The sequence below is a fragment of the Jaculus jaculus genome, chromosome 1 (genome assembly GCF_020740685.1).
Source record: "Jaculus jaculus isolate mJacJac1 chromosome 1, mJacJac1.mat.Y.cur, whole genome shotgun sequence".
NCBI classification, from domain to species: Eukaryota; Metazoa; Chordata; class Mammalia; order Rodentia; family Dipodidae; genus Jaculus; species Jaculus jaculus.
The window spans coordinates 107174835-107196768 of NC_059102.1; the positions used below are offsets into that span (position 1 = coordinate 107174835).

The 21934-nt window shown below is 50.9% G+C and overlaps 1 protein-coding gene across 1 annotated transcript in view; it reads right to left on the reverse strand.

Moving 5' to 3' along the window:
• Positions 1–1462: 1462 nt before the first annotated feature.
• Positions 1463–21934, reverse strand: part of Shb (SH2 domain containing adaptor protein B) — a 134641-nt gene continuing 114169 nt past the window's right edge. The window contains exon 6 of the mRNA XM_004658308.3: positions 1463–2202. Within this exon, the coding sequence (XP_004658365.2) occupies positions 2019–2202 (184 nt within the window). The 3' untranslated portion in view covers positions 1463–2018. The remainder of the gene's footprint in view (positions 2203–21934) is intronic.

A 21934-nucleotide genomic window follows, 5' to 3' on the forward strand; every position in this document is an offset into this window, starting at 1 on the left:
CACGGGAGTAAAGGGTCAGGGTTGGTTTTGTTGGAGGCCAAACCCAGACTGCACCAGGGTGGCAATCATTAGGGGACCCTGGACCAGCAGAGGGCCTGCGAAGATAAATCAGAAGGTGCCAAGAAAATGGCAGCCACCCAAAGGTGGCTTTTAGTCCTGCTCTGCCTCTGACAAGTGGCCTTGGCAAGGCCCTGTTCCCTCAGAGCCTCTGAATAGTGGGGCCTGAATCCATTTCTATCTCAGCCCAGAACCAGCTCTGAGATTCTGTGGAGACCCACGGTTGTTGGCCCATCCCCAGACCACCGTGATCTTCCTAAATGTACTGGAATGATGGCAACCAAATTCTCAGTTCAGACCATTCAGACCTGCCAGGAGGATGTGGGTGACTCCAGGAGAGCCTTGCTGGCTCTGTGCTATCTTGTTCTGTGTGGAGCACCCACACTTTTCAACCTGCCAGACACAATGGTTGGATGTGATGGCTCATTTTCATTTGTCAACTGGACTAGATTTAGAATTACCTAGGGGACATACCTGGACTTGTCTGGGAGGGTATTTCCACAGAGACTGAACTAAGGGAAGACCCACTCTAAATATAGGTGACGTCCCATGGACGGAATAAAAAGGAAGGGAAGGCAAACTGAGCACCAGCGTGTCTCTGCTTCCCGACTGTGGGTGCCGTGTGATCAGCTGCCGCAACATCATACCTTCCTTGCCAGGAACTGTGGACGAAATGCACCATTCCTTAAGCGGCTCTTTGTCAGGTGCTTTGTCTTAGCAATGTGAAACGTTAGTGTGTGCGTGTACATGTGTGCACACATACAGGAGTTTTGTCCTCCATATTTTTATTAATTTATTTTACAAGGGGGATGGGCACTGGGGCATTGAACCCAGGCTGTCAGGCTTTGCAAACAAGTTCCTTTAACTGCTGAGCAATCTCTTCGGGGGTGCGTTTTTTATCTGACACCTTAGGACTCCTCTCTCCAGAACAGGGTCAGTGAGCCTTTCTGCCCATGGCGCTGCTCACCATCAGTCTTAGAGCTCCCTCCCCCTTCCAACTGGCCAGAACCCAAGTCTTTTCCTCTTGGGGTACAACTACTAGGTAATAGGGAGAAAGGCCCTTTGTAACTGCTGGGTGCTGGGCGCCCTCTGAGGTTAACGCAGACTTGCCGCCAGCTGCAGTTAACTTAGCTGAATACACGCTGGCGACACTGAATGTGGGGTCTGAGGGCACCTCCCGGCAGGCTGCCTTCTCCGCTTGCGCCGGCGCTCCTCCTGCCCTGGACCAGTTCCTACTGGAGCCCCCTCCCCTCCCCTCCCCTCCCTTCCCCTCCCCTCCCCAGTGTCAGCTACACCAGCCAGCCCGGAGACACACTTTGCTTGGGAATGAAACCAGCAGGCAAACACTGCCCCACACAGAGACCCCTGTGGTATATGCATGTATATATAAAAAGGGATAAGAATATATATTAAATGACTATTTTATTTACACACCCTATTCATAAATAATTGCATCCTTTTCAACTGCACAATGATTCCTTGAAGATCTAATGGTTACACTGAGTGCACATCTAAAAGTGATGAAGGCTTACTCCTGTGTGTGACACACACCCCAGGGGCTGCTTCCAGGGCCTCTGGGGCTCTGGGCGCCAGCCTTTGGCTCCCAGCACCAGAGGGAAAACGTGGCCCTCACACAGGTGTGAGTTCTCAACTGCAGGAGAACAAAGAGATGCAGGCCAGGCTCCCGCCCGCCCAGAGCAGCTCGGCCTTTGTTCACCCTGGAAGGCATCTCTTTGGATTGCAAATATTTTAATTCACAGAAACTCAAGGGGGGGGGTCTGGGTGCTGTGATGGCCGGCAGTCCCTCTCCACCCAGGCCTTCTCCAGCCCCCTAAGTGGCAACAGCATTCTAGGACATGCAGCGGCGTGCTAGCACCGTACACACGACACACACTGGACACAGCTGGGCCCGATGCCCTACGAGCTCCTCTGAGTCCTTAGAGTGGGGGGGGCTGGTCCTCTCACAGGGTCCGCACGGCCACAGGGTAGAGGAGGGACAGATGCTCAGCTCCTTTGATGGGTAGTTTCCTGGTGGTGTAGTAATGGATGACTTCTGGGACACTGTCGAAAGGAGGGCTATTCTGACCCAGAACATACTTCTCTTTGGTCTTGGCCAGTTTCATGTGCATAAAGCCCTGGTTGCTCCTGTGAACAAAACACAAGAGGTCAGAGGATCTGCAAGGTGCTGGGCTGAGGACGGGGTTGGGGAGGGCCACCTGGCTGTACTCCATGCACACTTATTCCCTGGATGCTACAACTGGTGCTGGGACTGAGGCCAAATTCCTGCTAAGGTGCTAGGACTCTGGGCTGCTGGGGACAAGGGATCCCAGCCACAAGCGGCTGAAAGGCAAAGCTGTACTCAGGAGTGACCTCAATTCCAGCATCCTACAGCTGCTGGGGAGAGGGGAAAGGGAATAAGGAACCAGCCCCTTTTGTTATTGATGAAGACACCAGTTTAAGCCTTGCCTAGCTGGTGCAAAATATGTCCCAACCTGACAGGTGGCCTTGGCCAGTGTGGTAGCAATGGAAGGCCAGCTGTTTTTTGAATGGACAGTGGTGAAGTCACTGGAAAGGACCCCCCTTAGGGACATTTCCGAGCTTCCCTTGGATCCAGTTAGCCATGTGACTAGCTGCCTGGAAAGTGGGCAGAAGGTATGCTCTTCCCCCACCTTGCCTTAGGCAGGTAACCCCCTGCGGGGCCAGAAGTCTTCCAGGCTTCCCTAGGCAGAGCTCCTTCCTTCTGGTCATGGCCCTGGGGATAGGCCCTTCCCTCCCTAAGCTGCCACCTCCCCACTCCCCAAGAGCACCATGGAGGGGCAGGGCTAGGTCTCTGCCCACTCTTCCAGGTTTCAGACCTTCCTGGGAGGAACCACCTGAAGTGTGTGTGAAGGCACAGAAGTGAGTGGCGGGTCCTCAGAGCTGAGAGCACACCTCAAGCCCTATCCCTGAGGTGGGCACCGCCATCAACAACTGCTGCGACTGTGTAGCTGTGACGACTTCTCCCATTTCAGGCCCCAGGCTCCAGCCACACCAGCTCACATATGCCAACATAATGCCTGCCTTTGTACAGGCCACTCTGTTCTACCCATTCACCCAAGCCTGACTTTTTAGATAGATGGAGGGAGGGAGGGAGGGAGGCGTAGATAAAGAGAATGGGTACACCAGGGCCTTCAGCCACTGCAAATGAACTTTTGTGCACCTGGCATATGTGGATCCTGGGGAATCAAACCTGGGTCCTTCAAAGGTAAATGCCTTAACCACTAAGCCATCTCTTTCGCCCCCAAATCTGACCTTTTTATGATTTTATGACGACTCTGCCTTCACTCCTGTGGATGACACAGTTTCCAGATCAATGAGGTCTAATTTACTCAGTGCATGTTGTGTACTCAGGGCTTTCTGTTAGTGTCCTGCCACCTTGGCTGGGGCCCATCCTTTGGCACTGGAAACTTGTGAACATCCCAGGGCCCTGACTTTCAGGGCCACCCGGACTCATAGAACCCCTTGGGGACTCAGAAGGCATTCTTGGGCCCAGGTCTTCTCCTGGCCTCTGTGCTCTCATAGAGGGCACTGGAGACCTTAACCACCTGTCCTCTGGGCAGACTGGGCTCCCAAGCACCAACCTGCTAATACCATTTTCTAAATGGGCAGAAGAAATGCTTAATGAAGTGCAGGCCCTGAGCAGTGCATCTGCTCATAATAATGTATTTAGAGATGTCACCCTCAGCTTAAAGGAAATCATTCAGAGAGCAATTACATTTTCAAGAGATAATTCCTGTGAAGAACTGAAATTTAAATCAAGATTTTTTAAAGACTGGTGATGTTCTAATTACAGAGCCTGTGGCAAGTTCTGCTCCTCAGCAAAGGGTCACTTCACTGGAGACTCGCTTTGGTGGGCTGGAAGAGCTGGCAACAGACTTGCTTGGGTCTTGGAAAGGTAAGTGTGTTAACATGAAAAATGTCAAAGTCCCATGGGGCCTAGAACTCACCACCCAGCATCCCAGAGACCATGAATCCACGCCAGCTCAGCAACGGCCAGAGCTCAGCAGGAGATCAGGGAGCACCTTGCGGAGCAGGTGCTGGGGCAGACTGCCATTGTCCTCTGTGGGAGTAGAGGGGCTGGTATTTTGGGCAACCCAGCAGAACATTCGTTCACCAAGGAGTCATGTCTTCCAGAGTGCTCAGAGGGAGAAAACAACCACGTGGCTCAGCAGGCTCACATGTCATTTCCACCCTGGGTTTTTATACCATCCAGTGGGCAGCAGTAGCAGCCATGGCTCTCCACGAGGGCAGGCAAATGTTCCTTCACTCCCAGGCTGCTGGGGAGAGCCAGTGGGGAGCAAAAACTGACCTTGCACTTCCAGTTGCCCAGGCCCTGTGCTTTTGGGCACAGAGAATACACAGGGGAGATATGCAGCTGAGGGTCCCCATGGGCATCAACACCAGTGTTTGATCCCCTCTCAGAAGGACTTTTCCAGGACCCTCCTCCAGACCAGAGCCTAACCCTCAGTGCACCATGGAGGCCAGGCATGGAGGCAGGTGGACACCCTGAGCAGCTGTCTCCTCACGCTAAGCCTCAGTGCCCTGGTCATTCACTTCACCAGGGCCATGGCAGGTCAGAGCCAGCAGAGGGGCAGGAGTGAAAGGCCACATGTGGCATGTACACAAGGCTTGTCCCAACTGGTAACATAGGGTGGGGTTCTACCTCAAGGAGTTATTAGCTCCTCAGCCCCTGCGGAGGGCATGTGATGCTGTGATGACAGCACGATTGGACACAAGGTCCTCTCCTGACACAGGTGGACGTTTAAAAGTGGCCACCTGGGATGACTTTAACTTCAGACACTGCAGTGAGGATGGTGAGAGAAAAACCATTCATGCCTCTGTGGTGTGTGCAAAGGTGCGCTGTGGCTGCTCCTCACAGGTGGCTGAGAGCTGGGAGGAGTCTGGCTGGAGTCGTCAGCTCCTCGTCCCTCCTTGCTACCTTGGAGGAAGTAGGCCAGAGAGGCACACTCCTCCGAGGTGAGAGGTACCCAGCAAGGTGCAGCCAGAGCCCTGGGCTTCTGGAGGCCCAGGTGGGCCAAGCTCTGGGCTGCGCCTCCTCCCACCCCACTTCAAGGCAGCAATGGAACCTCTGGGTTCTGAGAAGGCGCCGGTTGGTCCCCTGCTGAGGCGCTCTAACAGGCTCTTGCCACCTGCTAAGCTCCTTTGTCTCTCCTTTGATAGGCCATCTTGTGAGAGCAAAGTCACAATTAGGGGTGTCTCTGGTGGGTGACCTGTCTAATGAGTCTTCTATAGCCCGGGGAGGTGGGGTGTAGAGGCTGTCATGGTGCTCAGATCACGCATTACCATCACAAAAAGCACCTCCTTGTCACCATCACCAGGATTACCAAGCATGCTAGCGTGCGTTGGCCTAATAACAGGCCCTGCCTCAACTCCTAATCATGAGCTTTAATAAAACATCACTCAGCAGCAGCTGCTGGCCGCTGAGCAGGGTGCGAGGCCTCACCTCTCGCTTTTAAGACCTAATTGCTTGATGCATATTTCATGAAGAATCCTGGGTAATAGTTATGTTAAATCGCTTCTTTTCATGATGAGATGACTTTAAAACACTGGCATATAATATTTATGTGGGAGAACGAAGGAAATGGCCCTCTGGGACCAGCGTGAAGTCCTGTCAGGACTGTACACAAGGGTTCTGCTTTACCTCAGTGTGGGAAATGGTTGAGGAGCTACTGTCTTGACCCAGATTCTCCACAGTGCTGTCCTTCAGCTCAGAACCTCCCATGGCCCTGACAAGGGAACTTTTAAACTCTCACCATGTGGGGACCTAAGCTGCTGTCACCACCGCTACAGATGGGGAAACTGAGGCCCAAAAAGGTTGTGGGCCTTTTCTCATGGGACAAGGTGGGGTCAGGATTTGAATCCCCCTTCCTGTCTCATGTGGCAGGCTGGCTTCAAACTGAGTATATAGTCAGGGGTAACACTGAACTGGTCCCACCTCACTCCACTCCCATGTACTGAGATTACACAGCACTCAGCTTGGCACCACTGCCTCCTGGACTCAGAAACCAGGGCTCCCTTCCCAGTACCCACCACTGCCCACTCATCTGTGCTCAGCTGGCTAACCAGATGGATCTAGATGGGTCTTTACACTCTATTCCAAGAGGCGGCTTTCCTGAAGTGCTGTGAGACCCTAAGGTTGGGGACCCTATCTGTTCATGTGGTACTTCTCAGCAGGCTGAGCTTGCTCTTCTCTGGGTCCACAACACACACTCTGCCCACAGCCAGTGTGCTCCACGCATGCCACCTCCCTTCCTCCAAGCATTGCCCAGACAGTGTCCAGAGCAGGGAACTGAGGTCCATGACTCCTCCCTGACTGCAAGAGCCAGAGGGCAGGCTGCTCTACCAGGTCCCTTTGTGGGGCCCAGCCAAGGCAGAAGTTGCTTCCTCTGAGATCAGGCAGTAGTTGCTTTCTCCGGTCAGCACTGGTCCCCAAGACATGTCAGTGAGAACTGAAGAGTTAAGGCCAGTGAGCCTCCCCACGGGGGCTTTACGAGGGGTGATCCTTAGAGATGGATACAAAGATGCATGCCTTTCAAAGCATGAAAAGTCTTGCCTGAGAATGGTCACAGGGAAGAAAAGAAGGGGCCAGACCCTTTCCTTAGGGTTCAGAAAGAACTCAAGCCTGGAGTCTCTAAGCTGGCCCGTGGCCCTGTCCAGGCCAAAAATATGAGACCAGTTCCCTCCCTAAATAAAGCCCTCCTGAAGGGCATGGAGGAAGCCCTAGCCTGGGCCCTCCCATACTTAACGAAGCCCTAAAAGGCCATATCTTTTCTTCTTACTGGGCCGTTTTAAGCACTTGAATTTGAGATGCAACAAAGATCAGTGAAGGAGTGAAAAGAATGAGGCTGTGCACGGAAAACCCATGCAACGCTGGCTGCAGGGTGGCACAGACCCCTGCCCTTCATGAAAAGAGGGAGGAGGGAGGTAATATGATGGAGAATGGAATTTCAAATGGGAAAGTGTGGGGGTGGGGAGGGAGGGAATTACCATGGGATATATTTTATAATCATGGAAAATGTTAATAAAAATTTAAAAAAAAAAAAAAAGAGGGAGGAGGGCCCATGCTCAGTAGCCCAGAAGCTCCGCCCTGGATCCAGCATGGGAAGTGTATGCCACTAGACTAAAGGGCTTTCCACAGTCGAGAGGGAGGTGGACAGGGTCATTTGCGCCCAACTGATGAGGGGAAAGGCCCTATTCTCAGGCCCATCTGCTGTGACCTTGCGAGAGTGACTGGCCTGGAGGGTGACCATGGCAAAGTCCCTCTGTGGTCCCACAGAAAAGAGCCAGGAAAACAAATAGTTCCTGCCATTACCTTGTACCTCGGACACACTGCCTCTGAAAGTAGACAGTTTGATGACTCAGGACCTCTCCTACTTTCTCTGTTTATTTGAGGCAGGGTCTCACTCTAGCTCAGGCTGACCTGGAATTCACACTGTTGTCAGGCTGTTGAACTCACAGTGATGCTCCTACTTCTGCCTCACAAGTGCAAGTGCTGGGATTAAAGGCGTGCTCCACCACACCCGGCTTCTCTTTTTATTTTTTGAACAAGGTTCTGCTATTAAAGCTTAGGCTGGTTTTGAACCCATGATCATCCTGCCTTCCAATGTGCTCCACCACTGGGGCTCACAACTTCTCTTTGACCTCCAGGAAGGTGGGACACTGTGCTGGACTGTCCTCTCTAGGACAACGCTGCACTCCATACTTGGGAACCGGCAGGGCAGTGTGTTCTCTACCAGGTGACTTCAGAAAATAGTCTCATCACCCACCACATGGCCACCATGCCAGGGTTTTACAATCTCACAGCAACCCTGTAAGACAGGCTTTCCTACTCCTAGTTTACAGGTGGGTAAACAGAGTCAGCTCAAGTGACCTGCCTGGGGCCATGCAGCCAATGAAGGTGGATCTGAACGAAACCCACTGAACTCTAGGCAGGGCCTGACCATGTTGGATATCTCTGACCCACAGCCCTCCACTATCCCCTGAAGACTGTAAGGGGTGAGGATCTGGACCCCTCTGACAAGATAGGTAGATCACATTTAGCAAAGAGAGGACCTGAGAAAGAGTCCCAATGGAGATGACAAGTGACTCTCCATGGACATGTTCCAATACTTCATGGTGATGGTGTTATTTTGGTTTAACAATTTTTTAAAAAAATTTATTTTAGTTTTTTTTTTTTTAAGTTTTTTGAGTTAGGGTCTCACTCTAGCTCAGGCTAACCTGGAATTCAGTATGTAGTTTCAGGGTGACCTCGAACTCATGGTGATCCTCCTTCCTCTGCCTCCTGAGTGCTGGGATTAAAGGCATGTGCCACCATTCCGGGCTTATTTTACTTTTTATTTATTTATTTGAGGGGGGCACATAGAGAGTAAATGGGCACACCAGGGCTTCTAGCCACTGCAATGAACTACAGACACATGTGCCACCTTGTGCACCTGGGGAATTGAGCCTGAGTCCTTAGGCTTCGCAGGCAAGTGCCATGACCACTAGGCAATCTCTCCAGCCCTGTTTTTTTTTTTTTTGAAAGATTATTGTACCCCCACCACCACCACCACCACCTCAGCCCCCTAGTGCTGGAACCACAGGCATGGCTATGATAACATACAGTGTTGTCCAGAGCCTGGTTTGCCTCTGGCATGCCTGAGGAGATCTCAGATGCTCCCTGAGCCACAGCTGGACAAACCTGTGGCATTAGGAGGAATCTAGGTGAGCTGGTTTTAATCCACAGAGGAGAAGAGCAAGGGCCAGTCTAAGGCAGAAGCAGCTTGCAGGGTCACAGGGAGATTCACTGGGGTTTCTCAAACTGGGTGGGCAGGACCAGAGTCCTCACTGTGGACTGGGTTCTCCAAGCCACAGGGCCCAGCCAATGTCCTAGGATTCCTAAGAGGTGGGTGGGCAGCTGGCACTGATGGGGCCATGGGGCCAAAAACTGCATCCTGCCCACTACCTCTATCAAAAGCCTTCACAGTGACAACCCAAAGATGCACCAAGTGGTGACCAATATAATGCAAGTGTAAACACTGCTGAGCCAAACAGTGCGATTTACAACCAAATAACAAGGCTTTCAATAGGCATAGGCAGTGATCAGCTTTCCTGAGACACCAGGGCATTCCTCAAGCTCTGAGCTGGCAGCTCAGGGTGAAGGCCCCTCAGTAAATCATGATGCAATGTCCTCTTCAGGCAGATGAGCAGAGGCGAAAGCCTTGCTCTTGCACACGCAGACGTAGGTAGATCAAGATGAGCTTCTTATGACAATTTCCTCAAGAAAAACCCAGGAAGTGCCAGCCAACAGTCGTTAATGACGAGGACTCAGGCAAAGGGAGGGAGCCTCCTATCTGTTGGAGGTGTGTATGTGGCAGGGTGACGAGCTTCCATGGGTGCCACGCAGGGTGACTGCAGCCCCTTTGGGTCAGTGTTCCAATCAGTCCTTAGCCTTAGCATCAGGCACAGGAACACTGTTGATCCCGCCAATGTCACAGGCTGAGCAAGTCCTCTTTCCCTGGACCTTGGTGTCCCTTCTGGAAAGGGTGGAGGCAAGCCTTTCAGTGCTGAAATTCTCAATCCAGCAGGGCATATCACAGGGTACATGACGGTCGTCTCAGAAGCGTCACGGAGCAAGCTTCCTAAGTCCTGGACCAAATGGATGGACAGACTCCATTTGGCCCAAGGGTGGCTCCTTTCTACTGAGGACAGGCCCCTCCCAGCCTACTCTCTCTTTAGAGGTAGCAGAGGTTCTTAACTGGGATCACTACATGCAGCCCTTAGGGGAGACATCTGGAAATATCTGGAGGCAAAGGGGGCTATGTGCTTCTATTAAGGGGCCAAGGGTGCTGCTAAACAGACCACAACACACAAGAAACCAGAACCCAGCCGAGAATGTCAGCTGTGCTGGGGGTAAGGCCACATCCCTTTCCAGTGGCCAGTGTGAGTACATACCTAGCTGTCCTCCAAGCTTCTCTGAGGATTAATGAGCATTTGAGCTTCAACCAGGTGTGAACACCTGACTAAGGGAAGGCCATTCGGCTCCTTGGTTAAGAGCTTGAGACAACAGAGAACCTTCTAAAGGGCACCGGGCTGTTTCCAAGGACCAGCCCCACCCATGCCCACAAGAAGATTTGGGGACTACATGGTGATAAAGGCAGTCTGAAGGGAGCGACTCTGCAAATGTTGGGCAAAAGGCAGCCTTAGTGGTTAGGAACCAGCTGCCGAGGAGGGGTTTAGGAGCATAATGGGTAGGGGGAGCTGAAAACCTGGAGTCCACCCAGGCTGGACCTGGGCTCTAGAACAGATGCTTGGGAACAGTGGTGGGCGTAATTTACAGCTCTAAGCCGCCCAGCCTGGGTCTGAGGATCACATGGTCCACCATAAAGGCCAACACGAGCCTGGATCATACATGGAGAGTGTTGGCAGCCACAGGCACTGGAACAAACACAGGCTGAGGTCCTAAGTGTGCCTCACCACCTCCTCCTACTGGGCGGAAGGAAGCTGCCCCGCCATTGCTGTAGCACAAACTGCTGCCCGTCTCGTTTATCTGCTGACTCTGTGCTGTCTAGGGTCAGCACCAGTGTCCCCTCCCCACCAAACTCACTGTCCACTGCCAGGCTGACAGCCCAAAGCCACAATGGCCAGGAAGCCATCTGGGGCAGGAGGCCTGAGGGCTGGACCTGGCTCTGTCACTGAGTGATAGTGAGCAGGACAGGTGTCCCTGGCAGGGTGTTTACTGTCCTGGGGTCACTTCACATCAAGTGAGTCCCATGACACTCTAAAGCACACGGTTTAGCTGGGCTGGGTGGCTCAGTCTGGCAATCCCAGCCACACAGAAGGTTGAGGCAGGAGGATCGCAAGTTGAGGACAGCCTGAGCAACTTAGTGAGATCATGTCTCAAAATGAGAAGTAAAAGAGAGGGCTGCAGCTGAGCACTAGTGCTTGCCTGTCGCATGAGGCCCTAGGGTGATGTGATCTCTGGCAGGAGCGGTTTACTGTATTGCTCTGCAGTTAGCTTCTAAGAGCTATAAGGCACCAATGAGAGGAACTGCGACCTTATGGCTCCTGCCCTCACTATACAGATGATCTTGAAGCCCTGCTCAGGGCAGGGGATCGTTCCTTCTGCTCCCATTCCGCAGTTCTCACGCCACCCTCCACCTCTGCACCACCACTGTGGGGACTCTAGCACTACCTAGTGTACGGGGGAGAGGGTGGAGGAGGGAGCAGCAGGGCAGGAAAGGAAACAGCCCTCCTCAAGAGCCTGAAGCTCTAGCCTTAGGTAGGCCCAGCAGTCCCTCACCTAAATCAAAGCTCCATTTCTCCTCCCTGTGAGCTCCAAGACACACAGTGGACTGCAAGCAGGTAGACACTTTGACCAGAAGCCTTCTGCAAATCAGGTGAATGGTTTATAGCTCCTAAGAAGTCGCCTGGGCTGGAAAGATGGCTCAGGGGCTAAAGGTGCTTGTTGCAAAGCCTGCAGGTTCAATTTCGCAGTACCCACATGAAGCTAGATGCACAAAGTGGCACATGTGTCTGGAGTTTGTTTGCAGTAGCAAGAGACCTTGGCACACCCGTTTTCTTTCCTCATCATCAATTGAAGACAACAGGACTAGCCTAGATGACTCATTTAGCCTTGGAAGCCTGGCGCACACAGATGTCCACACACATGATGAGGAATGGCTTGAGTCTTTAGACACTGAACAAAAGCCCCAAAGTAGGAGGAGAGCAAGTTCCCAAAAAAGTTCCTAAGGGTGTCTCCCTGAAGAGGCTTGTCAGGCTTGCAGATAGCCGGGTCTCTTTGGAACCAGACTCTGACTTTAACATGTTTTCCAAAGGATTCTGACATTCAAGTTTGAGAACCAACTTTTTACTTATGTGTATAAAAGGAAACTCCTTAAATATTTAAACATTGAGTACTATGAGCACTAAATGCCTTTGTTGCTTATTCTTTATCAAAACCTTAATTAAGACAGGGCTGGAGAAATGGCTAGCAGTTAAAGTGCTTGCCTGTGAAGCCTAGGGACCCTGGTTTGATTCTCTAGGTCCCATGTAAGCCAGATACACATGGTGGCACCTGCATCTGGAGTTCATTTGCAATGGCTGGAGGCCCTGGCATGTGCACTCTCTCTCTCCCTCCCTCCCTCCTACCCCTCTCTGTCTCTAATAAATAAATTAAAAAACAAAAACAAAACTTAAGACAGCTCTGCCATGAAAGGTTCTTGCTGAACTGAAATATGCAGTAACCTCCGCTTCAAGCTCTGGTTCCCACAGGCCCTGGATGCTCCTTCTGCCCTGGGAAAGCCCCTCGGACATGGAAGACCGAGGAAGAGCACACAAGCAGGCCCCTCCTGCAATCCTTGTGGGGGCAATCTCCTGCCCCTTCCATAGTGATCATTCTCAGGCTCACACCCCAGGTGGCCTACTACCAGATGGTATCCCCGGTGGGTCTGCCCAGCTTGTCCACCAGCCATGCTCTTTGGACATAAGTATTAACATGGGCGCCTGCTGACCTCAAGATACCTCTTCTCAAAGCAAACTACCACTGAAGTGGCACCGGGCACAGGAAACTCTCCTTTCCTGACAAAAACCAAAAGGGCATACACAGGTCCAGGAACTATTAAGCAAAAGCCCATCAGCGTCGACCACAGTCAGAGGCTCAGAAATGCAGTTCTGGAAGGCGGTGGTCACCCCTCAGTAGTCTGGGCTCTGCAGAGAAAATCTGTTTGTTTGGACATTCATTCTGGCAGCTTCCTGACAACTGCTTTCCACAGGTGGGGAATTCTTTCAAAATTAAATCTCCAGCTCTTTGCTCCCTAATGAAATGATTTCTGCCTTGATACACAACAAAGCTTCCATTTTATTATTTGGCCAGGGTTGGGCCACATTAGTTATGTTTTTGTTTTGTTTTGTTTTTCAGCATGGCTGCAAGTAATTGAGTTCCAAAGTTACTATTGGAAGGGATTTTTGTTTTAAAGTGTGACTTTCATGAACTAGAGGATCTTTTGGTTAAGATCAGCATAATTATAGACAGAAGCTGCTTTCCTAGCTTGCAAATCTGAACTCAGAAGGTCATGCTGCTGTGGAGGCTGCACCTGAAGTCTCTGTGCCTGGATCTCAGTTACAGACATTGGGTCTTGGTGTGTCCAAATGGCTGTGTCAGGAATCATGCACTGTCCCAAGTTTGTGATCATTGTCCCTGGCATTCTCCCTGCATCAGAAGATACTGTGCACAAGCCTGTTCAAGTCACAGGGCAGATGCCTCAACTTCCCAGAAGGCTGTTAGCTCAAGGCTCCATCTTTAGCAAACCAAGAGGTATTGGTGAACTGCGTGAATACCTGGGGCCAGAAATGCAGACAGCCGGCACAATCACAGGTGAACCTTTGTGCTCTTTAAGCCCTGAGGGGCAAAGTGAGGATGTGCTGGGAAGCTGGATCTGCTGGCCGTGATTTCAAGTTTAGACTAGACCTCACTGTCATTTCTCAAGCATATCCACTGCATAGATGCAGAAACTGAGGTCATAAAGGTAGCAAGAGGGAGACTCAAAATTTGAACCAGGGATTCTGTTTCTAGGAGTCCACCCTCTTAGCCACAACACTATGCCATCTTTCTACTAAACACCCCCACTTCCAATTAGGAGTACCACAAATAACAGACATGGAGAAAGCCATGCACAAGACACTGGCGGTGGGTGGTGAGGTCCAAATCAGCTCCAATTCCATAGCCAATAAGCTGTTGGCTTTGCCTCATTAGACAAAAACAAGTAAACCAAAAACCCATTCGTGATGGGATGGTTAATTAGCCACCTTGATTGGATTTGGAATCACCCATTTCTGGATGTTTGTCTTTGAGAAGTTTACTCAGAGAAGACAATCTTGAATATGGGCGGCATCATCCCATGGACTGGGGTCCTGGAGTGAATAAAATGGGACTGAATAAAAAGGAGGAAACCAGCTGAGGGCCAGCGCTTCCTGGCCTGCTTGGGTATGGAGTTCCAGTCACATGCTCTTGTGACCATAAATTCTGCCCTCCTTTCCTGTCAGAATGGGCTGTAACCCCCATGAGCCAGTAAATGCTTCCTCCCTTAAGTTGCTCTGTCAGATATTTTGTCACAAAAGCATAAAAAGTACATTATTAAGAAGGAGTTTCAGGGCTGGAGAGATGGCTTAGCGGTTAAGTGCTTGCCTGTGAAGCCTAAGGACCCCGGTTCGAGGCTCGGTTCCCCAGGTCCCACGCTAGCCAGATGCACAAGGGGGCGCATGTGTCTGGAGTTCGTTTGCAGAGGCTGGAAGCCCTGGCGCGCCCATTCTCTCTCTCTCCCTCTATCTGTCTTTCTGTCTGTGTCTGTCGCTCTCAAATAAATAAATTTAAAAAAAAAAAAAAAAAAGAAGGAGTTTCAAACTGGGTGTGGCGGAGCACACCTTTAATCCCGGCATCGGGAGGCAGAGGTAGGAGGACTGTCATGAGTTCGAGGCCACCCTGAGAATACACAGTGAATTCCAGGTCAGCCTGGGCAAGAGTGAGACCCTACCTTGAAACACCAAAATTAAGAGTTTCAGGCTGGAGATATGACTTAGTGGTTAAGACACTTGCCTACCAAACCTAAGTACCCAAGTTTAATTCCCCAGAATCCACGTACGCCAGATGTACATGCTAGTGCATGTGTCTGGAGTTCATTTGCAGTGGATAGAGGCCCTGGTGGTGCATGCCTTTAATCCCAACACTAGGGAGGCTGAGGTAGGAGGATAGCTGTGAGTTCGAGGCCAGCCTTGGCTAGAGCAAGACCCTACCTTGAAAAACCAAAAACTAAACAAAACACTAAAATCAGCATTTTACTGCTCACAGGAGTTGCAAATTATAATAAGGTAGAATGTACAGGCTGGATTTCTGGATGTTGTGATATTCTTCCCCACAAAATCTCCAAATGTTTGCTGTGTACCCACTATGTCCTCTGGTGGTAGGGAGACACTAAGACATTCCCAAGGAGACCCTCAGCCACACATGGTAGGTAACTACTACAGCCAAATCATTTCAGACCAAAACTTAAGAGGCTGAACATCCTTAACTGTCAGAAGGAAGGTTTAGAAAGCAGGTCTCTAGATCTACTCAGCCCAATTTTAATTAATTAATTTATTTATTTGAGAGCAAGAGACACAGAGAGAAAGACAGATAGAGGGAGAGAGAGAGAATGGGCGCGCCAGGGCTTCCAGCCTCTGCAAACGAACTCCAGACGCGTGCACCCCCTTGTGCATCTGGCTAACATGAGACCTAGGGAACCGAGCCTCGAACCGGGGTCCTTAGGCTTCACAGGCAAGCGCTTAACCACTAAGTCACCTCTCCAGCCCTCAGCCCAATTTTAAACCCAGAACTAAAACTGGATGACATTTCACAACAGTCCAGGTGAAGGCACGTGGACACGCCTTACTGTGGCTTCTGCAATGAACAATGTCCTTAGATTTTTCCTTTCAATGCTGTTATGATTTGAATCTGGAATGTCCCCCACAGGCTCCTGTTTTGAACACTTGTTCCCCAGCTGGTGCCTCTATTTGGGGGGGGGGTGGAACTTCTGGAGGTGGGGCTTAGCTGGTGGAAGCAGGTCACTGGGAGCAGGCCTTGCTCTCTGCTCCGGGGCCTGTGGTGATGTGCACAGCCCCGCCACACTCCTGCTTGAACAGAGCTCCCTATGACTTCCCTGCTATCACGCACTGAAACCAGGCATCTTGTAAACAAGTCATTACTCAGGTGGTTTCTCTCATGTATTGTGGTCACAGCAACACAAAGGTAAACTAACTAATACAAATTCCACTTGACTTATGAGGTCCTGTTCAAATGCTACTGCTTCTAAGAAGCCTCCTAAGATCGTCCTGTCACACAGGCTTTTGGGCTGCTTGTCTGAAGCCCTGTCATCAGAGTATTGGCTGGGCCCGCATCAGGGGGCCACTGGTTGCATGTGGCTTTTCAAAAGGAAACTAGCAGGGGTGGGGGTAGTCTATTTAAATCATTTCTAATAAAGTAGCTTTGCCAAACTCAATTGTTTCTGATATTCCTCTTGGGTGAAGTAATCTTAGAAAGAAACAAAGAAAAAAGCAGAAACATTATTAAATGTGGCAAAAATCTACTCAGGCAGGACTGGGAGGAGGAAAGCCGTTCACTGGGAAGCTACCCTGAACTGAGCTGTTGGCAGATAAAGGGACAAGGCGTGCATGCGTGTGAGTGAGCCCAGACACACACATGCATGTGCGTGCACACACATACACTTTAAAGCTTTAGCATTTAAGCTATATGGGAGGGCTGTAAAATTCAACATCTGATTTTATAAATCTGCCTCAAATACCGAGAACATTTATGGGGAAACGGGGAAAAGAAAAACAGTGCTTATGGGGCTCAGAAGGGTCATAACCTTGCCTGGGGCTGGCGGTGGGACATGTGGTTCTGCCAGCAACTCACCATGGCTCTTGACCCAGATGACTTCCTGGCTGTCACTGCCGGGCAGTCTGGGGTCAGTTAGGCCTTGTGTTTGATCTGAGATTTTACTGTATGAAGCTGGTTGCTTTGAGATCACTAAATGTCTCTAGTGGAAGCTGATGGGGTTTCTCTGGGGACTTGGGAGTTGTCTACCCAGCTGTAGGAGAAATAAAGCCAACTCTGAACCAATGTGCCTTTCTGAGGTTGGCAAAAAGCTTTACAGGAGCACTGCGTTTCATCAAGTCCCATGTCCTTACACCAGGCCAAAGAGGCTCAGAAATGGGAAGTGACTTGTAAGCTGAGTTCTCATCCACATTCTTCCAGTTACATCATTCTTATGCAGACATGTGGCCCGTAACTGTTCTAATGGGCTATATAACATCCTATATGACCTACCCCAAGTCCTTGACTAACTCAGTCCTAGATGGCTCTGGCAAAAATTCTGTTAAGTCAGATTAACAAGATTTTGACATATGTGATTAGAAAGATGTTTTTCTGGTTCGGAGAGATCAGCCTACATAGCCAGAGGGAAGTGTCCAGGGCTCAAGGCTTTCTAGCAATGGACGGGCAGTTGGAAGGCCTCCCCTGGTGGCCGACTCACAGGCAGAGAAATGCAGGGTGGTAGGAGATAATTAGAAACTGGGAATATAATCCGGGTGGCTCAGGATCTAGGAGGGGACTGAGAGCTCTTGGAAACAAAGAGCAGTGCTGTGTGACTGGCAGGGAAGGACAGAGCAGGCTGGGGGGGGGGTGCACCACAAGGCACGTGTGGCATGAGCTGGCAGAGTGCATGTGGCACCTCTTGCCTCCAGTGCTGGCAAAGTGGTGGGAAGTGGAGAGCCAAATCTTGCAAATTGTTGTCCTGGCTCTTTAAAAGGCAACCATTCCTGGTCCATGTGTAGCCAGTGGTATCACCACTACCCTGCTACTCACGAACGAACATGAACGCGGTTCTTAACACCTTGGTTCTTAACACCTCGTTCTTCTGCCTGTGGATTGCTTGTCCTTGTCTTCCTTGAGCTGGTGCAGCAGACCCCTGAGCAGCTGGCCCTGCACTCCTGACCCAGCACACAGCTACGGGCTACAAAGGCTGTCAGTGACCTCAGCTTCTCTCTGCCACTCAGATGCCTCCAGCTTCAGTGCAGCACCTGAGTGGAGACAGGACTTCCACAATGAGATGGAGTAAATGCTGACAGGAGCCAGAAGAGAACAGGGTCCAGTATCAGGAGGATTCACCTTGCCCTCTTCTGGCTATGTGGACTTGTATAGGTTCCTGAGGCCCTCTGAGGTTTCTGCTCAAAGAGCAAGAAGAACATATCAGGCTACACTGAAATCTAAACCCTTGGGCTGGAGAGGTGTCTCAGTGATTAAAGGCACTTGCTTGCAAAGCTTGACAGACAGGATTCAATTCCCCAGTACTCATGTAAAAAAATAAGGCCAGATGCACAAAGTGGTGCATGCATCTAGAGTTTGTAGAAACTAAAGGCCCTGGCATGCCCATTCTCGTTCTTTCTGTCTGCTTGCAAATAAACAAATGAGAAAGAATTATTTTTAAAAATCCCAACCCTTGTGCTAGAGAGATGGCTTAGCAGCTAAGGCATTTGCCTGCAGTCAAAGGACCTAGTTTGATTCCCTAGGACCCACGTAAGCCAGATGCACAAGGTGGCACATGTATGTGGAGTTTGTTTGTAGTGGCTGAAAGCCCCGGTGTGCCCATTTGCTCTATCTCAAATAAATAAAAAAGTTAAAAAAAAAATCCCAACCCTTCACTCACAAGCTGTGATGTAACATAAAGGCTGGTTTTTGTATCTCTCAAGGATGAAGGCAAGAATTCTTGCCCTCCTCGTCATAAGCATTACAGAGGCAGAATGGCACTGTCCATTCTCTACTGGTGTTCCTGAAGGTACCACTCTCTGTGAGGCGTTTCATCAGTCAGAGTTGTTGATGGGGCAAGATGTGTCCCTACATACTTTGCTGGAGATTAACCTGAGGACAGGCAGAGAACTCCTTTTGGGGTTTGTTAAAACTCCTCCCAAAGAAAGAGGGACACTCAAGGGGTAAGGCTGATCTGGAAGCCCCATCTAGTCAACAAATGAGGCAGGCGTTAAACCCTAAGAGCCAGCCAGAACTTTCACATACTATCCACCTCCCTACTCCCAAAATGCTTTGCATGGGTCTTGGAGGGGGCTGACTGAATGTTGAGGGTAGGAACTGTCTAGCAGGTGTATTTTCTAAATCCAATCCTTCTAAATCAAACCCTTACCAATGTATCTTTTCATCTGCTGGGCATCGACACATTCCAAAACTACTGTTTACCCCTTGCTCCCTTGAAGAGCAGCTGAAGAGTTCTTTTGCCTAAAAGTTGCAACTCCAACCTATACAAATTCCTTTAACCTCCTAGGAGAAAATATGAAACACACTAATTGAACAGAAAGTTAATTTTAGCTCCATCAGCCTAAAGACAGGAAAATCCTCAGTGTACTGAGAAAGGAGGCCTGCCCCACCGTCCACTCCAATGCCATTGGGAAACAGGACCCCTAGATCTGTTAAGACTCAAGTTCTCAGCTGTGGAAATGAAGGATTTGCTCTAGTGTAGCCACATGCACTCTCAAATGCCACAACTGTAAGGAGAGTGATATGGCCAGAGATGTGAGCACTTGGGAAGCTAGATTCAAGAACTCTGAGCCAGGCTGGTCCAGAGCCAGGGCCTGAGCCTGCACCTCCATTCTAGGGGGAGAAGGAAGGAGCTGGTGATGATGCACTGGAGGCTGAGCAATAGAAGCAGGTCCCTCCTCCCCTTCCAGGCTGCTGCCCTCAACTGCTTGTCTTCCTCCTTCCTTGGGGATGGAATCGGAGCCCCACCCCGGGACCAACGCTGCAGCACTTCTCAGCGCCTCAGCTTTACACTCATCTGGGGCCCAGGAGCCCAGAGCCCGGGCCACACAGCCAGATCAGCGCCTGTGGGGGCTCGGAGGCAAGAGGCAACTGCTCCAGCTGCCCGTACATGGTTTTTCTTGAAGGCTTGTCCTTAACGGGGTTCATTATGCCAGGAGTCTGTTGGGAACCAGGGGAATAGAGGACAGTAGTCCCTCTGGGGGCAGTGTGAGGAACTCTGCCGGCCCAGAGGGGCAGCCCCAGGGGCTCCTGCATGGGAACAGGCCATTATGTTGGGAGCTAAGCATCTGGAGGCTCGACTGGCTCTTCTCGCTTGTGTTTGGAAGTCCTGAGGATGGATCCCAGAGCTTCCCGCATGCTAGGCAAACTCTCTATTGCTGAACTACAAGCCCAGCCCTGGAGCCTCAGATGTTGACCCCGCAGAGGAAATGAAGTCTATGTTCCCCGTCCTTGCTGCTGGATGCAGGGCACACTTTCTCCTCACCCCCACCCCACTTTCCCACCCTACAAACCTTTATTATTTCTTGCTCCTGGCTGTCAGCAGCAACAAACTAAGATTAATCACTCTCTTGCCTGCCTAGACCCAGACACATGGCTACTGTTTGAAAACTCCTTTGCTGTATAAATCAATGAAGGGAGAGAAGAAAGAACAACATCCCTGACTGAAATGCATCCCCTCAGCTCTTCCCGGCCCATGACACCCTCCCCTGAAGCCCCAGAGGCATTTGCTGAGTGGAGACTGGATGCCCACAGACAACACAACCTGCTGCTCCAAGCAGACGCAAAGGGAGGTCACTGAGCCATCCGAGGAGCTAGAGGCACGTTCTTCATAGACTGCCTTGCCCCACGCCTAAGCCCAGAGGATGGATGGGAGAGTGGCCTCATTACAAAGCCCTTAAGCTGGAAGCAGGTATATGGACCAAACCACAGACCCTCATTTTATATTATTTATGTTTGCAATGTGGGATTGGATCCAGAGCTATACAAGCACTATACTGAGCTATACTCCCAGACCCCATGAAAGACACCGATAGGGATATAATACTGCTGCTTCCAGGGCAGTTTTAAAAGGCACTGGAAAAGCGAGGGGGAGCTGAGCTAGGCACATTCTGAGTCCCTGCTGTGTGTCAACATGGTAGCCCTCACCTGCCCAGCTTACTTCTTACCCACAGGCCTCGTGTCCAGGCAAGGATCAGCTGGTGAAAGATGGTATCAGAAGTACAGACTTCACAGCTTGGGGTTTTCGCTCTACGTGTGGGGAAGGGCTTCTACCCCAGGATGCCCGCTCCATGCTGCCTACCTCTAGCACTCTCACAACAGGCCCTCTGCCAGCATGCTGGCTGAGTAGACTAATGGGGGTAGCGTGTGGAACACAGGGAGGCAGAAGCTGTGGTCCTCCACTGTGACAAAACTCATAGTGCCCCTAGTTCAGAATCTGAACAAGATGAGGAGAACATGAGCTTTGTAGGCAGAAGGGACTGGGGCCTATCAAAAGTGACTTATAGGACCTCTGAAACTGGCTTCAAAGCTGGGGTGTCGGGGGGGGGTGGCGACTGGCGGCGGAAAAAAAGAAGCTGGGGTGTCTGCCATGGGAGGGCCATGTCTGAGTTCAGAATGCAACTCAGACACCGTCACCACTCTCTGCTCACAGCCTTCAAGGGACGCCTTGCGGCCCCACGGGATAAAGCCCCATCCCTCGGCTAGGTGATTGGGGCCACACCTCTCTTGGGCATGTTCTTATGCACTGTGCGCAGCTCTATGCACCGTGCCACTGTACCCATTCTAACCCTCGCCCACTATCTACCATCTAAGGCTCGCTGCAGTCCTGTATCTCTCTGGTCCCTTCACTCATGCCCAGCCTAGAGTACTTCCCACCCCAGCAGACCCCAACACTTTCAACGTGGGTCCCAGGTGTCTTCCCTGTCATGCAGGCTGTGGGCTACTGCTCACAACAGAGTTCACAATAACTTCCAGAGGGGGCAAACTTAGAGGGCTGAGGAAGGCCCTTGAATACTCAAGCTGCAGTGGGGGCGCGATGGAAACTGGCCAGATGCTTCTTATGTTTGCAAGGATGTCGTCCTGTTTGTGGGAGATTGTAAGGGGACTTTCCTCACTGGGACTGGGGCCCTCCTTCCCTCCTGGACCCTCTGCAGCCCAGGAAGACTCACAGGGCCTCCAGATACAAATTCTGCTGTCTTTGAAGGTCATGTTCTCCTCATCTTGTCCAGATTCTGCTGTTAAAAACTCACAAAATTAGAACCTGTGAAGAGCCCTTCACAATCCAAACTGCCTGGAGAACACTTTTAATGAGATTTCTCATGCCTTTTCATCCCTTCCCCATGGCCTGCTTTCCCAGGAACAGGAGAGTTCCTGGTATTTTTTTTTTTTTTTTTTTTTTTTTGCCAATTTCTACAGGTTCAACCCTTTGCTCCTAGGGCTGAAGGGCGTGCATCCAGAGGCCAGCTTGTGTCTGTCTAG